This window comes from Sphaeramia orbicularis, chromosome 22 (assembly GCF_902148855.1).
Source record: "Sphaeramia orbicularis chromosome 22, fSphaOr1.1, whole genome shotgun sequence".
Taxonomy (NCBI): Eukaryota; Metazoa; Chordata; class Actinopteri; order Kurtiformes; family Apogonidae; genus Sphaeramia; species Sphaeramia orbicularis.
Window position 1 is genome coordinate 31,156,234 of NC_043978.1, and position 20,519 is coordinate 31,176,752.

At 38.2% G+C, this 20,519-nt stretch overlaps 1 protein-coding gene across 2 annotated transcripts; it reads right to left on the reverse strand.

Moving 5' to 3' along the window:
• Positions 1 to 1,269: 1,269 nt before the first annotated feature.
• Positions 1,270 to 20,116, reverse strand: usp40 (ubiquitin specific peptidase 40). 2 transcript variants are annotated; one of them, XM_030126686.1, is made up of 31 exons: positions 19,374 to 20,116; positions 19,207 to 19,274; positions 18,679 to 18,792; positions 17,871 to 18,035; positions 17,347 to 17,493; positions 16,994 to 17,137; positions 16,779 to 16,907; positions 16,538 to 16,657; positions 15,032 to 15,139; positions 14,717 to 14,911; positions 14,038 to 14,176; positions 13,757 to 13,838; positions 13,479 to 13,650; positions 13,002 to 13,086; positions 12,845 to 12,915; positions 11,785 to 12,206; positions 11,096 to 11,246; positions 10,942 to 11,002; positions 9,626 to 9,679; positions 9,307 to 9,395; positions 9,026 to 9,112; positions 8,885 to 8,921; positions 8,679 to 8,743; positions 7,443 to 7,517; positions 7,143 to 7,358; positions 5,266 to 5,384; positions 3,723 to 3,788; positions 3,418 to 3,628; positions 2,329 to 2,424; positions 1,981 to 2,075; positions 1,270 to 1,893 (listed from the first exon to the last, which is right to left on the reverse strand). In XM_030126686.1, the coding sequence occupies exons 1-31, from the start codon at positions 19,567 to 19,569 to the stop codon at positions 1,785 to 1,787; spliced, it is 3,888 nt and encodes a 1,295-aa protein (XP_029982546.1). In that variant the 5' UTR covers positions 19,570 to 20,116; the 3' UTR covers positions 1,270 to 1,784. The 2 variants fall into 2 exon arrangements, with proteins under 2 accessions (XP_029982546.1, XP_029982547.1); XM_030126687.1 differs by having other exon boundaries at positions 14,038 to 14,173; positions 19,374 to 19,569.
• Between the last annotated feature and the right edge of the window lie 403 nt (positions 20,117 to 20,519).

Here is a 20,519-nt window from a genome sequence, read left to right on the forward strand (position 1 = left end):
ATGAAAAGTTACCTCAGTGTCAGTGCATTTGATCTGTAAAACATGGCTTGAAATGGTCTTATATACCACAATAAATAAAGACACTGTGTTAAATGTGACAATCCTAGGGGTTTTTCTAACCCAGACATGCCGGTTTTTCATGAACTGGCAGTCTCATTCCAGGTTTTGCGCGTAACCCATCGTGTCTACCGGCGTTATATGCAGAACCTGCCCATTTAAACACATATAAATATCGAGTGATTTTTCAGCAGCGGTCATTTTGGTGAAACACTCTGCCTTGCATATTTACTTTGATTCCCAAAATGTACCTGTGAGAGAACAAAAAGATATTAAAAAAAAATAGTTGCGCATAATTTTTGTGTCCTTTTTACTGTTACATGCAGATTCTTGTAAAAAAAAAAAAAAACATATAAAAATGTGTTTAATCTGAAAAATGGTTTCTCTTTTATCTCAGTAAATATTTATTTTTAAAACAGACCCAAAGAGCTTCCAAACTGGCTTCATAACATTAATCTACATCTGGTTTGAATTTTTAGCCCCTAGGGACCAGTTTCATAGAAGCTCCCAAAAACGAAAAGCAAGATTAGACCAAAAAATCATCGTCACCTCATTTGTTATTAGGGGTGTTAGAAAATATTGGTTCTGCAATATATCGCAATATTTCATTTCACAATACTGTATCAATATTAAAATGTACTGTATCGATATTTTTAGGTATTTATTCAAATGCAGATATGGCAGAGGTTCATTTTTGTTTTTCTTTATATCTTATTTATTATTATTATTTAACACTGTTTTATTAAATAATGTTTATTTGAAGCATCCTAAAAGCACTTTTTACTGTCTGAGAGGCAGATGTTAGTTCCTTTGTTGGGATTGCACCAAACTAATGTTATGATTTTAGTTATGAACTAATAGAATATGAACGTATGAACTGTAATGTCTGTAAAACATAATTTAAGTTTTAACACAGGAACATTTTGTGATATAGCAATAGATCCTGTTGTGATCAAATAAAAATGTGTTTAGTATTTGTGAATATTTCTGGTGTAATTCAGTTCTTCCAGGAAATAATCATTTAAAAAAAAAAAAAAAATGCCTTTTTAACAGTATCATGACATATCGTGATATATCATATCATGATCCTAGTATTGTGATTTGTATCGTATCTCCAGATTCTTGCCAATACACACCCCTATTTGTTATTTTAAAAAAAAAGCTTTACACTAAATTTTCTCAGTCACAGCACTTAATGGGAAATTAGAACACTTTTTTAGAATATGTTCTGTTTAACAAACATTTAAGTCATGTGACTGATATTCCCATAAACCATCAAAACACACTACTTTATTAAAACCAAACTAGATGATGAAAATGTTTTGAGATTTTTTTAAAGGTTCAATTATCTGGTAAAAAAGTCAAAACCCTGCATTATTAACTTGATAACATCCAGTTTTTTTACAACCTAGAAAGAGGATTACTGCTAACATTGTTTTTAATCTAATGATGGCTCATCAAATATGTTCCTTTTCCTTCAAACCTGCTCTGATCTCCCTCTGGATTCTCACTGTCTATTGTCTTTTCAGTGATTTGTCAGATTCCCTCTGTTTCCAACCACAGCAGGACCTTGTTTCAATACCAGCATTTGAGCTTCACATCCTGGTGTGAAATCAGAGGAAACTGCCCAATATTAGATATGATCCATTAAATTGGCACCAGACTGTGTGCATGTATCTGTGTAGGTATGTAGTCCTGATCTGTCCATGCCCCGTGCCTAGAAGGTGCTATCTGAAAACTCCAACGTTGATTGACAGCGCCACTTCTGGTTTCCTGGATTTGTTTTGTCCGGCCTTCTTCTGCTGCTCCGTGCCATTGAAGCCTGCCGTCTGCTCTCTACAAATAAATAAGAAAATATAACATTTATCGTAATGTGAAACAAAATCTGAGGTTTATTTTCACAGCTGTGAAGAGAAGGCCCACCCTTTCCTGCGTTGCTCTGCCTGTTCTCGGAGCCTCTGCTGACCCTGCTCATCCGCCAAAGTGCAGAAATCCCTGTTGCTGTCGATCAACAGGTTCTATAAAGGAAAAAAAAGAAACAATATTTAAGTTTCCTTACACAGTAATTAGACTAGAGATTAGGTTAGATGAAACTTTACTGATCCCAGGATAAACAGGATAAAGTGCAAGAAAATGTGCATGCATAAGGTAGTGCAAACAAACATTACAAAAAATATTTGTAATAGTGAGAAGTAACAAAACTCTATGACTCATTAAATCATTTATCTACCACTTATACCACCGACCTCATGAAAACTTGTTTTCTAATACCTTGATGCCGATTGTGTCTCCATCTTTCAGGTGGAATGGTGCTCCCAGTAGTGATTCTGTCTTTTTCTTCTTTTTCTTTTTGGAAACCTGCTGATTCTACATCATTCACACAAGATATGGATAGATTGAACAGTTAAAAAGAGGTGAGGGTCAGGTGAGTGTTTTGTTTAGGGAGCCTCATAAGTGGATAAATTAAGTACAGATCAGTCTCATGTTGGATCAATAAAACACACATCTGCATCTAGGGCGTGAAATTGATATTTAATGTCATACGAATAAATGCAATTAATTGTATGCAACTCGCACTATATATGCCTAACAATAACTTATATACATATAATACTACTAATGAGGAAGATGTGATATTTACTAGGATTGAACACTTAAACATAGAAATAAAAGCTGCATTTCTGTTACACTACTGTTGGAAATATTGTATTAAATATGATACTATATAATATTTAAACTGGACTATTCAGACTAATCTTCTGAGCTGGACAGAACACACAAAAAGCTGAGTTATAAATCAAAGAGTATAAAGTTATAAAACACCTCCTAAAGGTCTGTCTATTATATATCAGGGTGAATTCACAATAACTAGCCCCAAATTTAGTTTTTTCCCCTTCATTTACGAGTTGTAACTTTACTTATCCGTTTGTCCACTTCCTCTGCTCTTTTACATAACATGTAAACAGTAGATGGGTTTTATGGACTCAAGAATACAGTTCTGCAGCGGACTGAATACAGAGTAAAGAACAGTGGACCTGGAAGTAGGAAGTGCCGTCTCCACTTAACAACTGGATAGGATACATCTCTGCTTCAGCTTCCTCTTTTTTTCTGAATTATAAACATGAAGAATTTTATTTTTACTGCTACTAAATGTTTGTCAGTTTACTAAAAATTGGTATCTGCCCTTAAAAAAACCATACTAGTTGAGCCCTGCTGGTACCCATTGTTGCTTTATTTACAGTATTTCTCAGACTCTCCAGTACTTCCCTATTTTCTGTATAAACCTTGTATTAAGACAGTGGAAATACATAAAAATTTTGATTTTTTATATTAAATTCCAAACTAAAAATGTGTTCTTACCCAGCTTGATATTTCCTCCCAGCTGTGTTTCTCTGGCAGATGTTTAGCCAGCAGCAGCGAGTCAGGAGACAGGCCGTAGTGTGCAGCCAAGCAAGTGCGTAGAGAACGAGGGGAAGAATCGCGGGAAGAGTCCCAGACCAGTTCCTCTGGAGGATAGTAAGACCTTTCACCAGGAACGCCCATCTTCACATTCAACAGCATCTCCTTGGGCCTTTGGACGAGGAGGGAATGAAGAGCAAAGGTCAATGACGGGCTCATTTTTCCAACCAAAGGTAAAACTGTTAATGACGATATTCCAAACTTACCCGAGGTCTTCCTCTTTCAGTAGCTGTTGCACACACAGATCTGTACCAGTGCTCAGCTTCAACTTCCTAAACAGATACACAAATAAAAAGTCTTATAGAGAACCATCAGCAATTCTTCAAAAAAACATCTGGCATCAATTAACTCCAAAAAGACGTACTAAAATCTACATTTTGTCTACAGTGTGAAAAGGTACAATCAGATATTGTTAGTATTAATTCCCCTGTCACATGACTCTGCATCGGTCACTGATGGAAAAACAACAACTGGATGCACCCACTCTTCTTCACCTGTTTTCTAGTGTGATGGTGTGATGTACCCCGGAGTGTTCAAAGTCATTAGCCAGCACTGAGTTTGAAAGGGGGATTGAAGTAAAAGATGTAAATATGTCACCATGGTAACACAGTCCCTGTGTTTTCCACTATTCTCTACATAGAGATGTGATGAAAGAAAAAAAAAAAACAATAAACAGAAAGGTAAACTTCTGTCCTGGTGCCTATTTTTAGGAGGTTCAGCCATATTAAACAGAGGAAAGCTGAACTTTAATAAAGTTCAAAGTGAATTTGAAGATAAATATTGAAAAGTCAACAGCAAAAATGCAAATTATGTGCATATCCATAAAGTGGTTTTGTAGAGTGCCTCATCTAAAATGGCTGTGGTGCCTCTTTTCACAGATTTAAAGGAGGGAAATCAGATCCTTTCATCAGTCCACACTGCTGAAGGTTTTCTGACTGACGTAAGATTCCAGTCTTTACAAACAAATATTTTGAATGGAGAGTAGAGTTGGATGTATTTGAATGGAGTCTTATGGGAGAACTGGATCAGTTTACTGAACAAACAAGTAGTTTGTTCTTCTGTGATGATGGTTAACAACATGTCCATAAACTGGCAAGTTGTGACAGCATCTGATAAGGTAATAACATAAAAAAAGGTAATTTTGTGAGACAATTTGAGGTATTGTGACAGGCAAGGCTCATTTACTGCAGACCTACAGTCTGTCCTGTAATTGAATTATGGACCAAACACGCATGCATTTCATATTTTTCTTTATCATCAAAACCAAACTTAAAAATAACCAAAGCCACCAAACACATCAATAATCTCTTTTGTCACAGCTAAGAAATCCACTGAACCACTGCAAACATTAGGAGGACAATCAGTGATGTAAGAAAATTGATAGAAGTGATTAAGGGTTGCTTGAAGCATCTGCTAATTAGCCACAGGAGAGCTGTTACAAGGTCATCAACAGTTACAATGGCCACATTAGAATCTTACGCCTTAATAATAAGCATCTTTCACACTTCATCTGCACATGTTGGAAAATGCTGCAGATAGCTGAGGAGTTAAATGTTTGCAGATTTTTTCAAAAACAGTGTTTCAAGTTACTTAGTCCTGTGCAAATGTTATCTGTTTTTCTAATTTCATTTTTTTCATGAACATTTTCAAATGAAAAATTTCAAAATGTCCATTAAATATGTGTATGGAAATGTACCTATTTGATATAAATATTAGTGTCAAAACATAAATTGCAGCACGGTGTGATACCTGAGTGTGAGTTGTTGTCCTCTGAGAATACGCATCAGCCGTCGTCCCTCCAACTGCCACATACGCAAGAATGCAGAGGTGGGTGCACACAGATCCTGAAGGGCAGGCAGCGTCAACACCTGAAGGAAGCACAGACACAGCAAGGAAAAATAGAGGGTCTAAATAGAAACATTAAACAACAGAGCAGCAAACAAAACAACAGTTTGTTATCATTGGCCTTTAGAAATTAGATACTGAGGCAAAACATGAGGAATGTAATCTCCACGGTTGGGTGGGTCATGTTCCACTCTGTACTGTGGGGCCACTCCTAAAGGCTTATGTAAAGGCAATATGTACCTCAGGATTATTAAAGCTGCCGCCAAATGTTTGTTTAAAAGAAATCCTCCACTGTGGACCTTAAAGGGATTATCAATACAGCCCATGGAAAAATGACTTATTGGTTCGACAAAACAAAGACCAAGGAGAAGAATACTGGAGGAGATGAAAGTGTTATTCACAGTTTCACATTTAATTGCATATTTGTTTTTGTTTATTTGTTTAATTTGATCATTGTAATGAACTGAACTGTACTAATAATTATTCGTCTTTGACTTTTAATGCTTTCATGTGTCTTTAAAGGTGCAGGAGACTTTCGTGACCAATTTTCATCAAATCTGTAAAACCTCAGTCATAGCCTAAGTATCACAAATCTGTAAGTCTTTCTGTGATCACTCACCTGAATCTCTTGCATTACGGTGAACAATTTCGAAGTGCCATCCACCATAAACAAACCATGTGTTTACAAACAGAATCGGAAGGGAACTCCGACATCTTCGGAATTTTGTCAGGACGTGCATCGTGGGAAAGGGAGGTTCGCGCAGCCACCTGACAGTGGCAGCGCAACCATATATTATATGGATGAAACAAACATGACGCAGAAACGGCTGGAGGAATATGCATAGAGGGAAGAGAGCTCCTGCTGTTTCCGCATCGTGTCTGTTCCAGCTGCCATTGTCAGACAGCTGCGCAAACCTTCGCTTCCCACAATGCACGTCCTGACAAAATTCCGAAGATGCCCGAGTTCCCTCCCGACTCTGTTTGTAAACACATGGTTTGTTTATGGTGGATGGCACTTCGAAATTGTTCACTGTAATGCAAGAGATTCAGGTGAGTAATCACAGAAAGACTTACAGATTTGTGATACTTAGGCTATGATTGAGGTTTTACAGATTTGATGAAAAATTGGTCATGAAAGTCTCCCGCACCTTTAAGTTTGTTTTTGTTATAACTGAAAATTTGCTAAGAAACAAGATTCAAAAATCTACATACTGACCCTCAGCAACATCCAAAAAATAAGTCAAGATTCTTGAGCTAAACTGTCAAAACAAGCAAAGTGAAGCAACGACACAACTGCTCTTTAGAGTAAAATCATAGAAATGGAAGACGGTGTATTTGCTCCAACATCTGATTGTCATTCTTAATGAAACATACATACACATTTGGGTGTACTGATAGAACATCTGTTCTGGAAAAAAGACAAAACACTTTTTCCATCAGTTTAGATCTACTGGGGCAAGAAGACAATTCCCCTTTTGTTTTTCACTTTGTGCTCTGCAGCATTGTATTACTACATCATGGTACACATGTCCATAAAATCTGCTCTAGATACAAACTGTTATCAACAAATCACAAATCCAAGGCTTAGACTGAAGGAATCCTCTGTGAACCAGTCAAGAAATTAAATCTCATTTTAATCCCACATACAAGGCGTGTTCAAGGACATGAATATTATAATCTGTGATTGTAATATGATGTCTGCATCTTCATCTCCTATAATGTTACAAATGGAGCGGAGATGAAAGAACATTTTCAGATAAGGATAAGCCTACACACTGTACCTGAGTCTTGAGTTCCTCCAGCGTGGCCTCGTCTGAAATCTCCACCTGTCCTACACTTCTCACTTCTGTTGTGTTGCTGCCACACAGAGGAGCTGAGTGACCTGCAGTCTGTCCATCTGTGTAGCCATTATCAGTGTGATGTGAATCCGTTTCTGAGGGAACTACAGAGCTGGTTCCAGGATCCGGATACAGCCACACAGACAGTTTGAGGAAACCCTGAAAGAGGAAGAAAAGTACTGTTAAGGTCATAAAAACTATAATATATACTGAATCTACAGGAGAAACCAAATGTTTCAGTACCTTAGGAGGCAGCTGTCCCTCAGTGATGACTAATGTCTCTCCATGGATGATCTTCAGCTCTGACAGCGAAGCATCCTGAACATGAAACACTGCTGTTAACATGTAGACTGATAGATATTTGATAGACATGGAGAGAAAGGAATACCACTTTCAGTCCAAATAATCCAAATATTTTACAAATCAGAGACAAACAGATTTGTTCTTGAATTCCATAAACTACAATGAATTTAAGGCAATCAATATTTTTTTCATACATGAAGATTTTTCTAATATACAGATGAAACATATAAATGGTTCAGGTCAGGATTTGTCAGAAATTATTTAACGATGGTCTCCACACTGATTTAAAAATGTTTTAACTACTCTGAGTTACTCTGAACAGTGAATACATATTAATATTCTGAACCATGATCATCATCATAACTTACCAAAAGGTAGAACAAATGAATTTACAGCTTAATTTTATACAGAAATATATATATCATGAATGATATCAGAAATAAAGTGACTACTAAATTATTATTCCGTTTCCATTGCATACTGTAACATACATGCTGATATTCATCCCTATCTTTTCTTTAACATCCTCCATATCAGTTATAAAACGATACAATTCCCACTCTCTTTCTGTCACAGTTCAACACTGCTCTTATGACTGGTCATTGACAGTTCTAACCTAATATTGATATTTTCCGTTTTGTTCTCATATAACACAGCTTCATTTGTTAGTTTTGTAATTAAAACACAGTACAATTTTCCCTTTTATTCATTTTTCAGAATGACCATTTGCAAATGTATAGGGCAGGATAAGGAGTTTTATGTGGCATTGTCAGGAGAATAATTATGCTCATTTAAAATTGTCATGAGCACAGTTACAATATTCTGGCATTGATCATGTTTATGTCATTTACACAATTATATGAAGTTAGAACTGAATGCTGAGTGTTTTGTGGCATAACTGTATAAGCCTATCATTTAAATAAAACAGTAAGAAAAAGAAAGAAAACATAAAAGTTGTTGTAAGAGGCTCATTGTTAGATTTAATGGCTTTGTGCACAGATATCTTCGTTAGTAAAAGGTGTCATCCTGTAAAAATGAGTGCTATTAAAATATTGCAGTGTGAGTAACAGCTTCAAACCTTTTTTAAGGTGTGCTAAATTATTAAGATTAAGAACTGATAGAAAATTTACACATGCACACTCTGATTTCAGTTTGATATAAGGCTTAAACACTCACTTCATCCATCAGTGGCTCTCCAACCTCTTCACACCAATCAAGCCTCCTCAGGTGCCAACAGCTGCCTAAAAGCAGAAATTTAACAACCGGAAAATGTTGAATGTTACTAAAAGACAATATACATGAACCAGCAATGCTACATCTGAAACAGATAACTAAAGTCTACTTCCACTGAAAAAATATGAACATTGTACAAAGGGTTTTACCATCAAGTCCAACTGCTTCCAGCATGGCCTTCAGACACTGAAAGTAAAGTGAAATAATGATTCAGATAGAACACACAGGTTATGCATCGTGGTCATGTTTCACATTATTTACAAAACAAGCAATTGGAACATTTTCCTCACCTCTTTGACAGTGCAAGTCTTTTCTATTATGATGTCCATCTCCATACCAGCAGAGGGCGCTGTGCCAACAGAGAAGTGCAAGAAAAGCTGCAACACAGTAAAACATGTCCCAACATCAATCAACTATTTAAAAAGCTAGTAAATGTCTGATACAGTAAATGTACTTTGCTTGATTCTCTTTGGCTTAAGGACAAATTTAGGTGTACTTAAGTGTTCTGTAACTTCACCAGTGCAGCTGCAAGTACAAAGCATTTATTGAAGATTCCAAATAAAACACACACCTGTGACGCCTTCGGGGCGTTTCCCGGACAGAGAGTGAGCGTGGTCATGAGTCGCACGCCTGCATCACGAACACTCAGCTCCTCACACACTGCTCAGAAAACCAGGAGAAGAAAGGAGTCAGTGAACTCAGCTAATGGTATAATAAAACTTCCAAGACAGATGATCAGAAGGAAAATTACAAGCAGGGGGAGTACCTTTTAAACTTTAACAAGGGGACAGTGTAGAGCCTGTATTTCAACTTTTTGTAACATAAAAAGGGGGTTTCCATCCCCCAGTAATTAAACAACACCCTTAGGTAACAAACAACATCAGCAGTACCTGGAGGTAGGAGTTTCCCTGTGCTGTCCACCTGCCTCAGACAGTACTGTGCACCTGGTCAGTGAAACAACAGCTCATTTAATGACTGTACACATCAACATAAATAATATAGGAAAAAAGTTGACATTAAAACAACAATTTGGATATCTTGAGCTAGTTTTTCCCAACAAATCAAGGTGTGTTCTCATCGGTAAATATCACAAATTTAAGACACTAGGACAATAAGATCCAAACTCTGGGATTCTGCATGCATTATTAAAACATATATGCTGTTTTTCCACAGATGGAATCAGTTCAACGTGTCTTAACATGACTCAGTTGGCACCAAAACACTTATTACATTCCCACTGCAGGTATAGTAGGAGTACCCAAATCCTGACAATGTAAACATATTGCGATGTCATCTTTAACATGACTGCAGGTACGAGCAGGGTAACAGTGCAATGCACAGTGTAAGTTATAATTTCTGAAATAAAAACATGGTTAAGATGTTTTTATGACAAGAATATAGTTGTTTATACTGCAGATCTGTGGTTTATTTATCAAGACACAGATTTCCTGCTGGGTTGGCGTCCTACATCCCCACATGATGACAAACATAAGTAATGACACAGTGATGATTCTGGATCAACCAAACAATGACCTGCATTTTTTAAAATCATGTATGGTATTGTTTTGGCTCGTTTGGAACCAGGATGAAAGCGATACTACAATTTCTGCTGGTACCTGGTCTGCTCTTATGCTATGGAAAAAAGAAAAAAACAAATCAAAAAAGTTGTGCTAAATTGAACTGATATGGGCATAGGAAATGCTGTGATAGACTGAGATGCACCAACAATTTTCTAGTCAAAAATAAACTCTAAATCCAGATTTGTGCTTTGTTGTGCAATTAAAAATAATGTCAGTTGAGTAAAGCCAAGGAAAGTGGAAATAAATAGAGTTCAATCAACTTTTGGATGTTTGCTTATCCAAAATAAAATGGCTTTAAAATGCATTTTTCAAAATGTTCATGTCCGATACATAGACTGCAAAATAAATATGGATGCTACAACAGCATTTCCTTCAAGTGAGGAAAAATACTGCATTTGGGGGAGGTCGCTTGTTGCCTGTATGATACAGTCTGTGAGGTAGAGACATTGGGGACATTATATTGTTGCCCACCTGACTGCCTCCCAGTCAAATCTGATCAATCCTGAACTACTGTTGGTTATTACTGCTTATTACTGCTGTCAATAACTCAAATGACTCAATTAAAAAAAACTAATAAGAAAGACAACAGTTTTTAATAGTCATATATTACACTTTACTGGACTTACCTGGTAGCTGATCCTGCACCTGCAGCTCCTCGATGGCCCTCTGCTTCACCTCAGACAACAGCTGAAGGGGTACATTAAACATGACAAATATGAACAACTGGATGGTTTAATAAATCAACAATATAGCCAAAAGAACAGCACACAAGGCACTGACCATATTTCCTGTGGCTAGAACCTTGACTTTTCTTCGGTCCTCCTCCTTCTCCTCTTCGCCTCCATCTTTGTGTGATTGAAATTCCACCTGTAGCCAGCGGCAGTCTGAAGGTGTTGTTACAGTGACAACATCTCCATTTCGAGTGAAAACACTGCAATAGAAGAGATTAAGGCTAAAAAAAAAAGCCATTGCACTAAACTGAACAATATGTAAAAAATATTATCAGCATCAGTCATAGAAGTTCTAGTGGGAATGAGAATTTCTGCAATTGAAGTTGATAGAATATAGAAAAATGACAATTATTTGATTTTTGTGAGTTTGACATGTTCTCTTACTTTGGAGCACATTGCTTTACATTTCGGATAGGGTAGAAATTTTTATTCATTCATATGGCTGAGACCACCTATGCAACTTCTCAATTTAAGAATATCAAGAGCGTGTTCTGTTGCTTGAAATTAGCACTATTTGCTTAAATTTCCGTTTTTTCCAGTTTTATGGTCAATTCTGATGTTTCAATGGTTAGGTTTTTATTCAAGTTTTATGAAATCTTGCCAAGCCCCATATGCATACCCTATTAGTAGAAACATAATTTATACCAGATGATTAGGTTACAGCTAAAAATAATAGATTTTTTTCAGGTGTTCTGCTGTTTTCACTATGTTGTTCATGAAACACACTGTTGATCTCACCTGTTGTCGAAGGACTGCGGCTCCAGCACCAACAGTGCATCTCCATCTTTCAGCGACAGCTCCTTTAGCGTGCGCTGCATGTCATCAGGAGGAAACACCCTCCATCCACTGGCGCCTCCTCCTTCTCCTCCTCCTCCTCCTGCCCCCTGCTCACTTCTTTTTCCCCCCTTATGCTCCTGACACAGCAGGCTCTCTTTTGGCTCTCCCAATGCCTCTCTCACTTCTCCCAGAGTCACCCCACCTGCGAACCCTCTGGCCTCCTTCTTCAGACCCGGTGCCCCGTTCTGAAAACCATCCCCCCCTTCCGCAGGCCCGACCCCATCCTCCACCACCTGCTCCTCATCCTGCCCCAGAAAGGGACGCACTACAGTCAGCAGCACTGGTTCCCACTCAGCTCCGGTCAGGACAGATGAACCACAAACCTGAAAATCATCAATACACACACAAATGAGCAAATGCAAAACCTGAATAAGGCACTACATCATTAAAAAAATGTGACACTGATACGAATATCTTGTTGTATTCCCCTAAAAGCAGTTTTCAACATCAAAAATAAACCTATTTACCACAACCACCATCGTAACTGAATGGTGAGTCCAGTGAATATTCACACCTCAATGCACTGCAGAGGGATTTATATTTTGACTTTGTAATGCATGTAATGTTCAGAAGTGGTTGAAAAGATACTGGTGTTGAAAATGTTTATATATATACACAGACTGCTGATGTTTCATGGTGAAAATTAGCTAGCTATATGAAGTAATATAGAAAACTCAAGATGAAATATATTGAGAGGCATGAACAAACAGGTGAGTTATAATCAAATCTAATTCTGAGACCAAAGAAGATCCACATCAACCAGCAAGAAGCATAAATACAGTAACCACAGAGATATCCATTTAGCAGGTGTACAAAGAAAATAGTGGCTTTGCATGGAATAAACTGCAAAATATGGCTTGCAGATATAATAGCCTGGCATATAAGCATGTACGGGCATGGGCATCTGCAGGAGCGACACTGAAAGAATTAACCATCAACTGTAAATCAGCCTTAAACTCACCTCTCTGCCATTCCACACAAACAGGTCTGTGTTTGTATGTATACCTGCACTGTACAAGGATACACCATCATCTGCAAAGACAATGGGCTGTGAATACAAAAACTGATTTAACAAAAAAAAAAAAAAAATTCTTAAGGGATTCTGCAGAGTTTTTTACCTGTTAGAGTGTTGTATAAGTGCAGACCAGCTGGAAGACTCTTAGCCACGGTCAGAGCCATATCCCCTTCCCAGAGTTCCTGCATCTGTGTACACAAATCCACATATGCCTTTAATACACACAAGCACACAGAATGTTAAGGATCCCCAAACAATACAGCTGCCTTTCCCAACCATAGGCTTAGAGCCCAAATTGGAGCACAGACCTGTGTTTATTAGATAAATTAGATCAATATAATAGGAAATGGTCTGATTTGTTTCATGGTGGTGAGAAACTTCCCAATCCCCAAATTTGACTATTGCTGTGATGTACTTTGATGATGAAATTCATAGTTTATTGTGTTCATTATCATTAGTTTATATTATGGTAATTGATGGTGTATTTTTTCTGGTCTGGATTCTGTAAGACACTGAATGTATCTTGAGTTGAACATTTTTGGGAACGCATGATTCATTCTGTAGTCACAGTTGAGTTTACCTGATAAATCGCTAAGCGCAGGTCTCCCACAGTCTTTCTGCGGTCAAAACTGAGTGCGGTACTCCCGTTCTGCTCTTTGCTGACTGTTTGCAAGGCTCCATTTTCGAGCCGATAAGAAGGCGCCAGGTGCAGATGCAGCTCCACTGTGTTATTACTGGCTTCAAACTCCTCACTATAACAGAACAATGTTGATTTATGTGAATCATTCGTGACTCTAAAAACACTGGCTTTTACCACACAGGACACTCTTGAAAATGTGTGAGAATAAGTGTGTGTACCGCTTCTGCTGCACTCTGCTGTTCTCCTCCTGAGCCATCTGGATGAGGTGAGGAGGAACTTTATATTGGGGATTATTCACCGCTGCAAGTATAAGTAACCACATCATCCATGAAAACACAGTACTCACACAAGTCATATAATTACTTCTTTTTACCTGAATAATACTTAAATGACAAACCTTTCTGAATACTAATTAAGTAACTCCCTTATGAACCCACGTAACTTTTAGTCTCTGCTGACTCATCTTTTCCATTACAAATGCACACCGCTGTGCCGTTACCTTCACTGGGCCTGTGCAGCTGTGTTTTTCTGTAGAACAGCATGTAGGCACTCTCTTTGCCCTGGAACTGCTTCTCTATGTCCGACTCCCTGATAGAGGTCACCGTAGAGTCATTGAGGTCAAACCAGTGGCTACCCTGCTGACACACAGGATGACACATTGTGATAGGCTGTGATCAGAGTTTTCTTGAATGACTGTTTTACAAATTTTTAGATTTTCTTTCTATATGGGCTATAAATAACTTACATTTTCTCTAAAAGTGCAGCAGATTACAGGACCTTCTTCAATTCAACCTAACCTCAGACTGTTTCAAGTTATTGGACACAGTGTTTTGTTTGAACAAAAGCCAACTAAAAATGAACTGCAGTATCTCCCACTTGATCTAAAACTTTGCTGCCTAACAGATTCACAGCAGTTTGGTACGACTACTGCAGAAACAGGTGATATTAATTCCTCTGCAAGTCATCACTAATAATTATGTCCTTTGTGTTTCTTCTCTTAGTCACAGTGAAGAACTCTATCAGTGTCACAGTGTACATGTCTTTGACAAAGTCATATATTTGAGACTGATTAGCCCCATCAAACTGAAAACAGCTCCATTCACTGGCCGATCAGTGTTAATATCTCTGTTTTACATCTATACAACTTTCAACTTGCTGTTAAAATGTGCTTTTTGTACCTCTGGTTCAGGCTCCAGCATCTGATCACATCCTGACTGTTGTTCAGCAGCTCCTGAGTCTGGAGCCGATGAGGAATCAGAGTTCTGATCTACTGGGCCAGGGGGCTCAGTTGTGGGGCTCGGTGGGTTTGCTTTCAGTGCCACACGGGTGCCGTTGGACACCAAAATGAAAACATCATTGTGGGACTGCAGGAACTAGAGCAAAAGAGATTATTACATACAAGAAAAAAATAAGGAAAATATCGTAAATTTCACCAAACTATCTGAATGATCAAACATATAAAGGAATATAAGTGTATCACAGACCAAGCATACCTTTCCTATGGGACCGTAGTGTTTTCTGAACTTTTTGCTCCAGGATGAACCAATCTTATCCATGAGTTTTTGTCCTAGCTGGTCCAACAAGACACTCTTTGATGGCTCCTAATGGACAAGAAATGAACAGGACCTGTTACATTGGTCCTGGCTACATCCAACACAAAGCATGTGAAAGCAAGCACAAATGTAAAACAAAAACACCCATTCTGATCTTAGCATGCATGTTTTTTTGTGATCTGAATAAAATTAAACAGCTTTAATTACATCCATTCTCACTGCCATTAGAATGCACTCCACACTCAAATAAACAACCTCATCTATTAACCTAACATGTAGCACAAGCCTGGTCTGGTTTAACAAACAGGCTTCATATGTCTCTTTAGATTGGAAGGATGTGGTCTCTTGGAATAATCCTACCACTAGAAGACTATTTCAGTCTGTATTTTCCTCCCCTCTGATAACTGTGTGTTACTGTATTCACAGTCCTCCTCACTATGTGAAATAACAACCCAGAGCTGCAACTGGATACTCAAAGAGATCTGAATGGTGCAATAAGGAAAGTCTGTTTGGTTCTTTGTGGTTTGTTGTTTTCTTTTGTGGGAATTGAGACATTTTAATGACAGGGCTCTCTTCTTATGCCAGAAAAAAAAAAATCCCCTGACACAATTTTGCACAGGCAAACACCAAGGTTTAGCTCCATTCATGACAATTGTAACTGATTTGACAGAATAAGGAATACAAATAAATCAGAGAATTTACCCATTCCAGGAAGATAGTGGATAAGACAGATTTATCTCCACAGCACTAAAAACAAGTGTGGAAATAAGTCTGGATGTGTATATAAATAAATAAAGACTGCACCAAAAGACTGAATGATGAATGAAAGGGTGTTCCACTGCCTTTTCATCTTTACTAGTTAAAATTAATGAAATAGGGAAAAAATAATAATTCAGAGTGCTGATAAAAAACGACTGGCAGCTTTTAAAAATAAATGTTTTCTTGACCTCTTCTCACTGCCTGAGGTGATGCTGTGAATTAGCACAATTTAAATATTATTATTACACTTTAACCAGCTATATTGTTACTCGTGAATGACATAGGCTGTAGCGATGACTGCATCTTGAACCATTTAAATGTATATGAAATGCATATGTGTTTCAACTAGTTATGTGAACTAGAACTATTCTGTTCCTCAAAGAGAGAAAACAGATTTGGAGTCTTGTTCAGTTGCAGTACACATATGACGCACCTTTAATAGAATATTAAAATGTTGTAATCAATTATCGCTGAATTTAACACTTCAGTATAACATTGTTGTTGTGTGAACACGATGACTTCAGCTGAGTTGGCGGTCCTTTAATGTGTCCCAGGATGCATTAGTGTTCACATTATTACAAGTATATGTCCTAGAACACTGAATGTCATCAGACCTCAACTCGTGCATTCATAAAAATCATGTTAATATCAGTTCAGAGCACAACCTTTGGAGAACTGTTGTTGTACCTGGGCAATGATAATAGTGAGGACAGAGAGAGGGTCGTCCTCCTGTAGTTTTGGCTCACACACTTTAACCTCCTTCACTTCCCCGACTTTCTTCTTAGTCTTAGGTTTAGAGTCATCCTCCTGACAAACAGACACAGAGATGCTAGATTTAGTACTGCTCACATTCAAAACTATTTTACATTCCAGAAAATAATGAACACATGGAAATGTGCATATACTGCATATTTAAGAGGACACTTACAGGTGGCTCCCATTGGCCCAGATGGTCAATATCCCTGATGTAAACATGGTAATGGCCACCATAGCAGCCGCCTTTATGGATGATCACTGAGAACAGCTCATAGGAGTAATCTGAGTCATCCCCGTCGGTCTGTATAGAGCAAATACATAATAAATTTCACAAGAAAAGTACAGGCAAAAAATCTTTTTAGGCACAAAAAGTAGTGGTCAACAAACCTGTTCACAAAATGGCCGAAGATTGATGGTGAGCGGGAAGCTGTAGCGCCCTGTCTCCTTATACCGCTCACATTTGGCAAAATCAAAGCTGAATCTCAGCAAAGACATGGTCATAAATGGAGGGAGCTTCCTCATCTTGGCAGACTGAAAGACAGAGTAACGGGATGAAAAATAAGGCACGTGACAAATGATGCAAAGATAGTGCGGCACTTTTGTTATTGTTTCAAATAAGGAATGTTTGAAACCTTTTCACTATCATTACTCATTTTTCTGCTTTTCACACCATAGTTTAAGGCTGCCTTAGCACAGGAAAGGCGCACCCAAACATTACCTCAAATTTAAAGTACACTGACCTTGGCAGCAGTGACCAGTTTGTTACACTGTGCACAGCGATAAAGGTTATTGCCCTCGAACAATTCTTCCTCTACAAACATGTTCCATAGAGCCTCCTCCAGACTGGACATGCCACATACACAAACTGTCAGGTCCAGGAAATCCTCCTGAACAACAAAAAAAAAACCACATGTTGGCACCAGAATTAGGTTTATTAAGCACTATGTAGCAAGGAGATGTTTACTGTCACAACGTGGCCAATCTAAAATTATTAACTGAAATAACATAAAATACTTAAACAAGTGGAGTGTGTAGGTCAGTGGCATCAGCAGTACAATTGTAGATGTATTGAATGATGTGACTGATAACGCTTTACAAGATGTTAGAGGGAAAAAGGAAAAGTAGGCTTAAGATTAAATATCTCATGATCAAACTGGTAAAAGTATTAGTCTAGTCAGGATTCTTTAAATCCTGTGGAAGGCAATTGAAGTGGATTAGATACATCAAAATGAACACAATAAAACTGGAACAAACATGGGCACACCTGTCTCTGGCTGACATTCCCACACTCCTTGCAGACGATGCTGTTGACAATGGTCCCATGGTACAGACTGTGGATAAATGAACTACCACTGGTGCCCACCAGAGAGTGCTCCAAAGCACTGAACAGAATCCTATTCAGCTCCTGAACATCGTGCTGATTTGTTCCCTGAAAAAGCATTAAACATAGTCATATAATTCCACCTGATTCAATTTTTTTCAACTGTGAACAGCTATCAAATTTCCTACGATCAATGCAATGCAGTACAACAGGATGCACCATAAAAGCTCAACAACATTTCTCCTCTTTGAACATAAGATACACTTACAACTACTAGCGTAGAGTTTTTTTGTGTTGTATGAAACTGAGAGAGACATCGTGTCTCCTACCACAGCCTAGGACTGTATAATAAAACTGTATCATATAGAAAACTGTATATACTCATGTTAATCTCTATTGCTCTTTATGTTGTATCATATCAGACTCTTTACAGCTATAGTTTTCATCTATTGGACTACACATTGTGTTGTTCGCAACACACAGGCCTGCTACAGAACATTCATTGCACTCTGCAGACACACTTCCTAATGAACCTATGACAGTCTGGGTGCTAATACATACACTGCTTATATGCTCACTTAATCTCAACCACCCCATGACGAACTGGACACAAATCAGTGTAATGTGTGTTTTTTTTTAATATTGCCAAGTCACTGTGTACTGCAGAGCAAATCCATCACTGATATAATAACTGTAACCTGAACCTCTTTGTCTCTCAGTGACATGACAAAGGCAAGCAATAGATATAGACCTCACTGCTGTTCCAACCGAAGCTGTCGGTAAGGTCGGCAGTGGAGGCGCTCTGCTGGTCCACCAACAACAGACGGGCAAACAGTCTCTGGAGCTCAAGTGGAATTACTCGGACCTTCAGAGGACAAAAGGAAAACCTGGTTACATTTTCACAAAGCCGCAAATCACAATCTGTATGTGGCAGGGATGTACGGGTTGAGGATAATAAGGTGTGATTTGAGCAATATCATGCTGTTGTACACACAGATAACCACCATTAGAGCTGAACAAGCTTTGACATTGTTATAAATTGGATTAACTGTAGGTCTGAACATTTAAGTCAAAGAAATAAGTACCTGAATAGAAAAAAAACAAAAAACAAGGATGATTGAAAATCATAGTCAAACCTGGAACTTAATTTTAACATAAACATAAAAAACTAATTGTAGGTGTGATTTTGGAGGCCTAATATCAGACTTATGCCATTATCAGAGTTCTGACGATACCAATAGTTCATATAAAATCCTATGGCTCAAAGAGCATCACTTACTTTGGCTCCTGGTTTCTCTTTATCTTCCAGATGTCCTAACTCCTCTGGCCCCAGACTGAACAGCTCCTCTGCAAAAACAAACACCATTCTGAGGTCAAACAGACCAACACCTGCCCTCTTGGTGCCTTTAGGAGGACATGAACCACCTGAGAGTCACCTGCCCTCACCTCTGAACTCTGGGGTGAACAGCAGGGTCTGGAGCAGAGAGTTGAGGTAGCAGGTCCCCCCCTGGTTCTTGATGCCGCACAGATTGCTCCTTCCTCGGGGCGGAGGAGGCTCGTCTCCCCCCTTCGTCACTCTCCCCTTGGATGGAGTGGAAGAGAAGCCTCCCTCCTCCTCTTCCTCGAAAAGATTCCCAAACATACCGTGGTGTGAACTCTGACTTTCTTCGTTTTCTTTTAGTAACACAGGGACTCAGCCTGGAAGTACTGGGTGTGTGGTAGCACTATCACTATGTGCCCTCTTGCTATCTCATCTTGGTCTTTCCGAGTTCTCTGTTGACGATGGCCGGGCTCACTCTGAAATAAGACGACTTCACGGGGCTAAACATAGCGACTATTACCGGATGTGAATAACGCTACGTTGCAGTTAGCAGCTATGCTCTTTAGCTAGCTTAGCGCGCTAACAGGCGAATCAATCGCAAATCAGTCGCAATCCGAAACTGATGTGAGGGTTGACAGCTCAGCGAAAATGAAGAAAAAAACCCAACGTCAAATTGTCGATGACACTCCGACTGTAAATACTTTTTAACGTCTTACGTCCTCTAAACGAAACCCTACCTCTTAACCCAGCTGTATTTTTACTCAATGTTGCTCTAGACTCTCCGTTTGTCTTCCTCTGTCTTTCTTAAAAACGGTAACACTTTAAACGTAAATAAAAATGCCTTCGGTGAACAGTAGGCAGCCATGTTTCTTCCTGGCAGAGACTGTAGTGATGCATCATGGTAGTTGTAGTTTCATGTTTACGGTCCAGGTCAGACTGAAAAATGAATGAAAAACCTTTTATGGAATTATTAAATACGGTTTGTTTGACTTAAATGAAAAAAAATATTGTATCTTTATTTCATTTTGAGTTTTGTTTTGTTTTTTTGTTTTTTTTTACTTTTATACGCAGCAATAACAGAGCAATGGCAAAATATTTCCTGTATTTTTTTTGCTGAAATAATAACAAAGGGGAAATGGCTTTGTTCACACTAACATATGAAAGAAACATTATATTAAAACTTTAACAATGAAGATTCACCTCTCTTTATTTATTTACTTTGTGCTTAAATTCATTCATTTTACTTATTAAATTATTTATTTTTTCATACC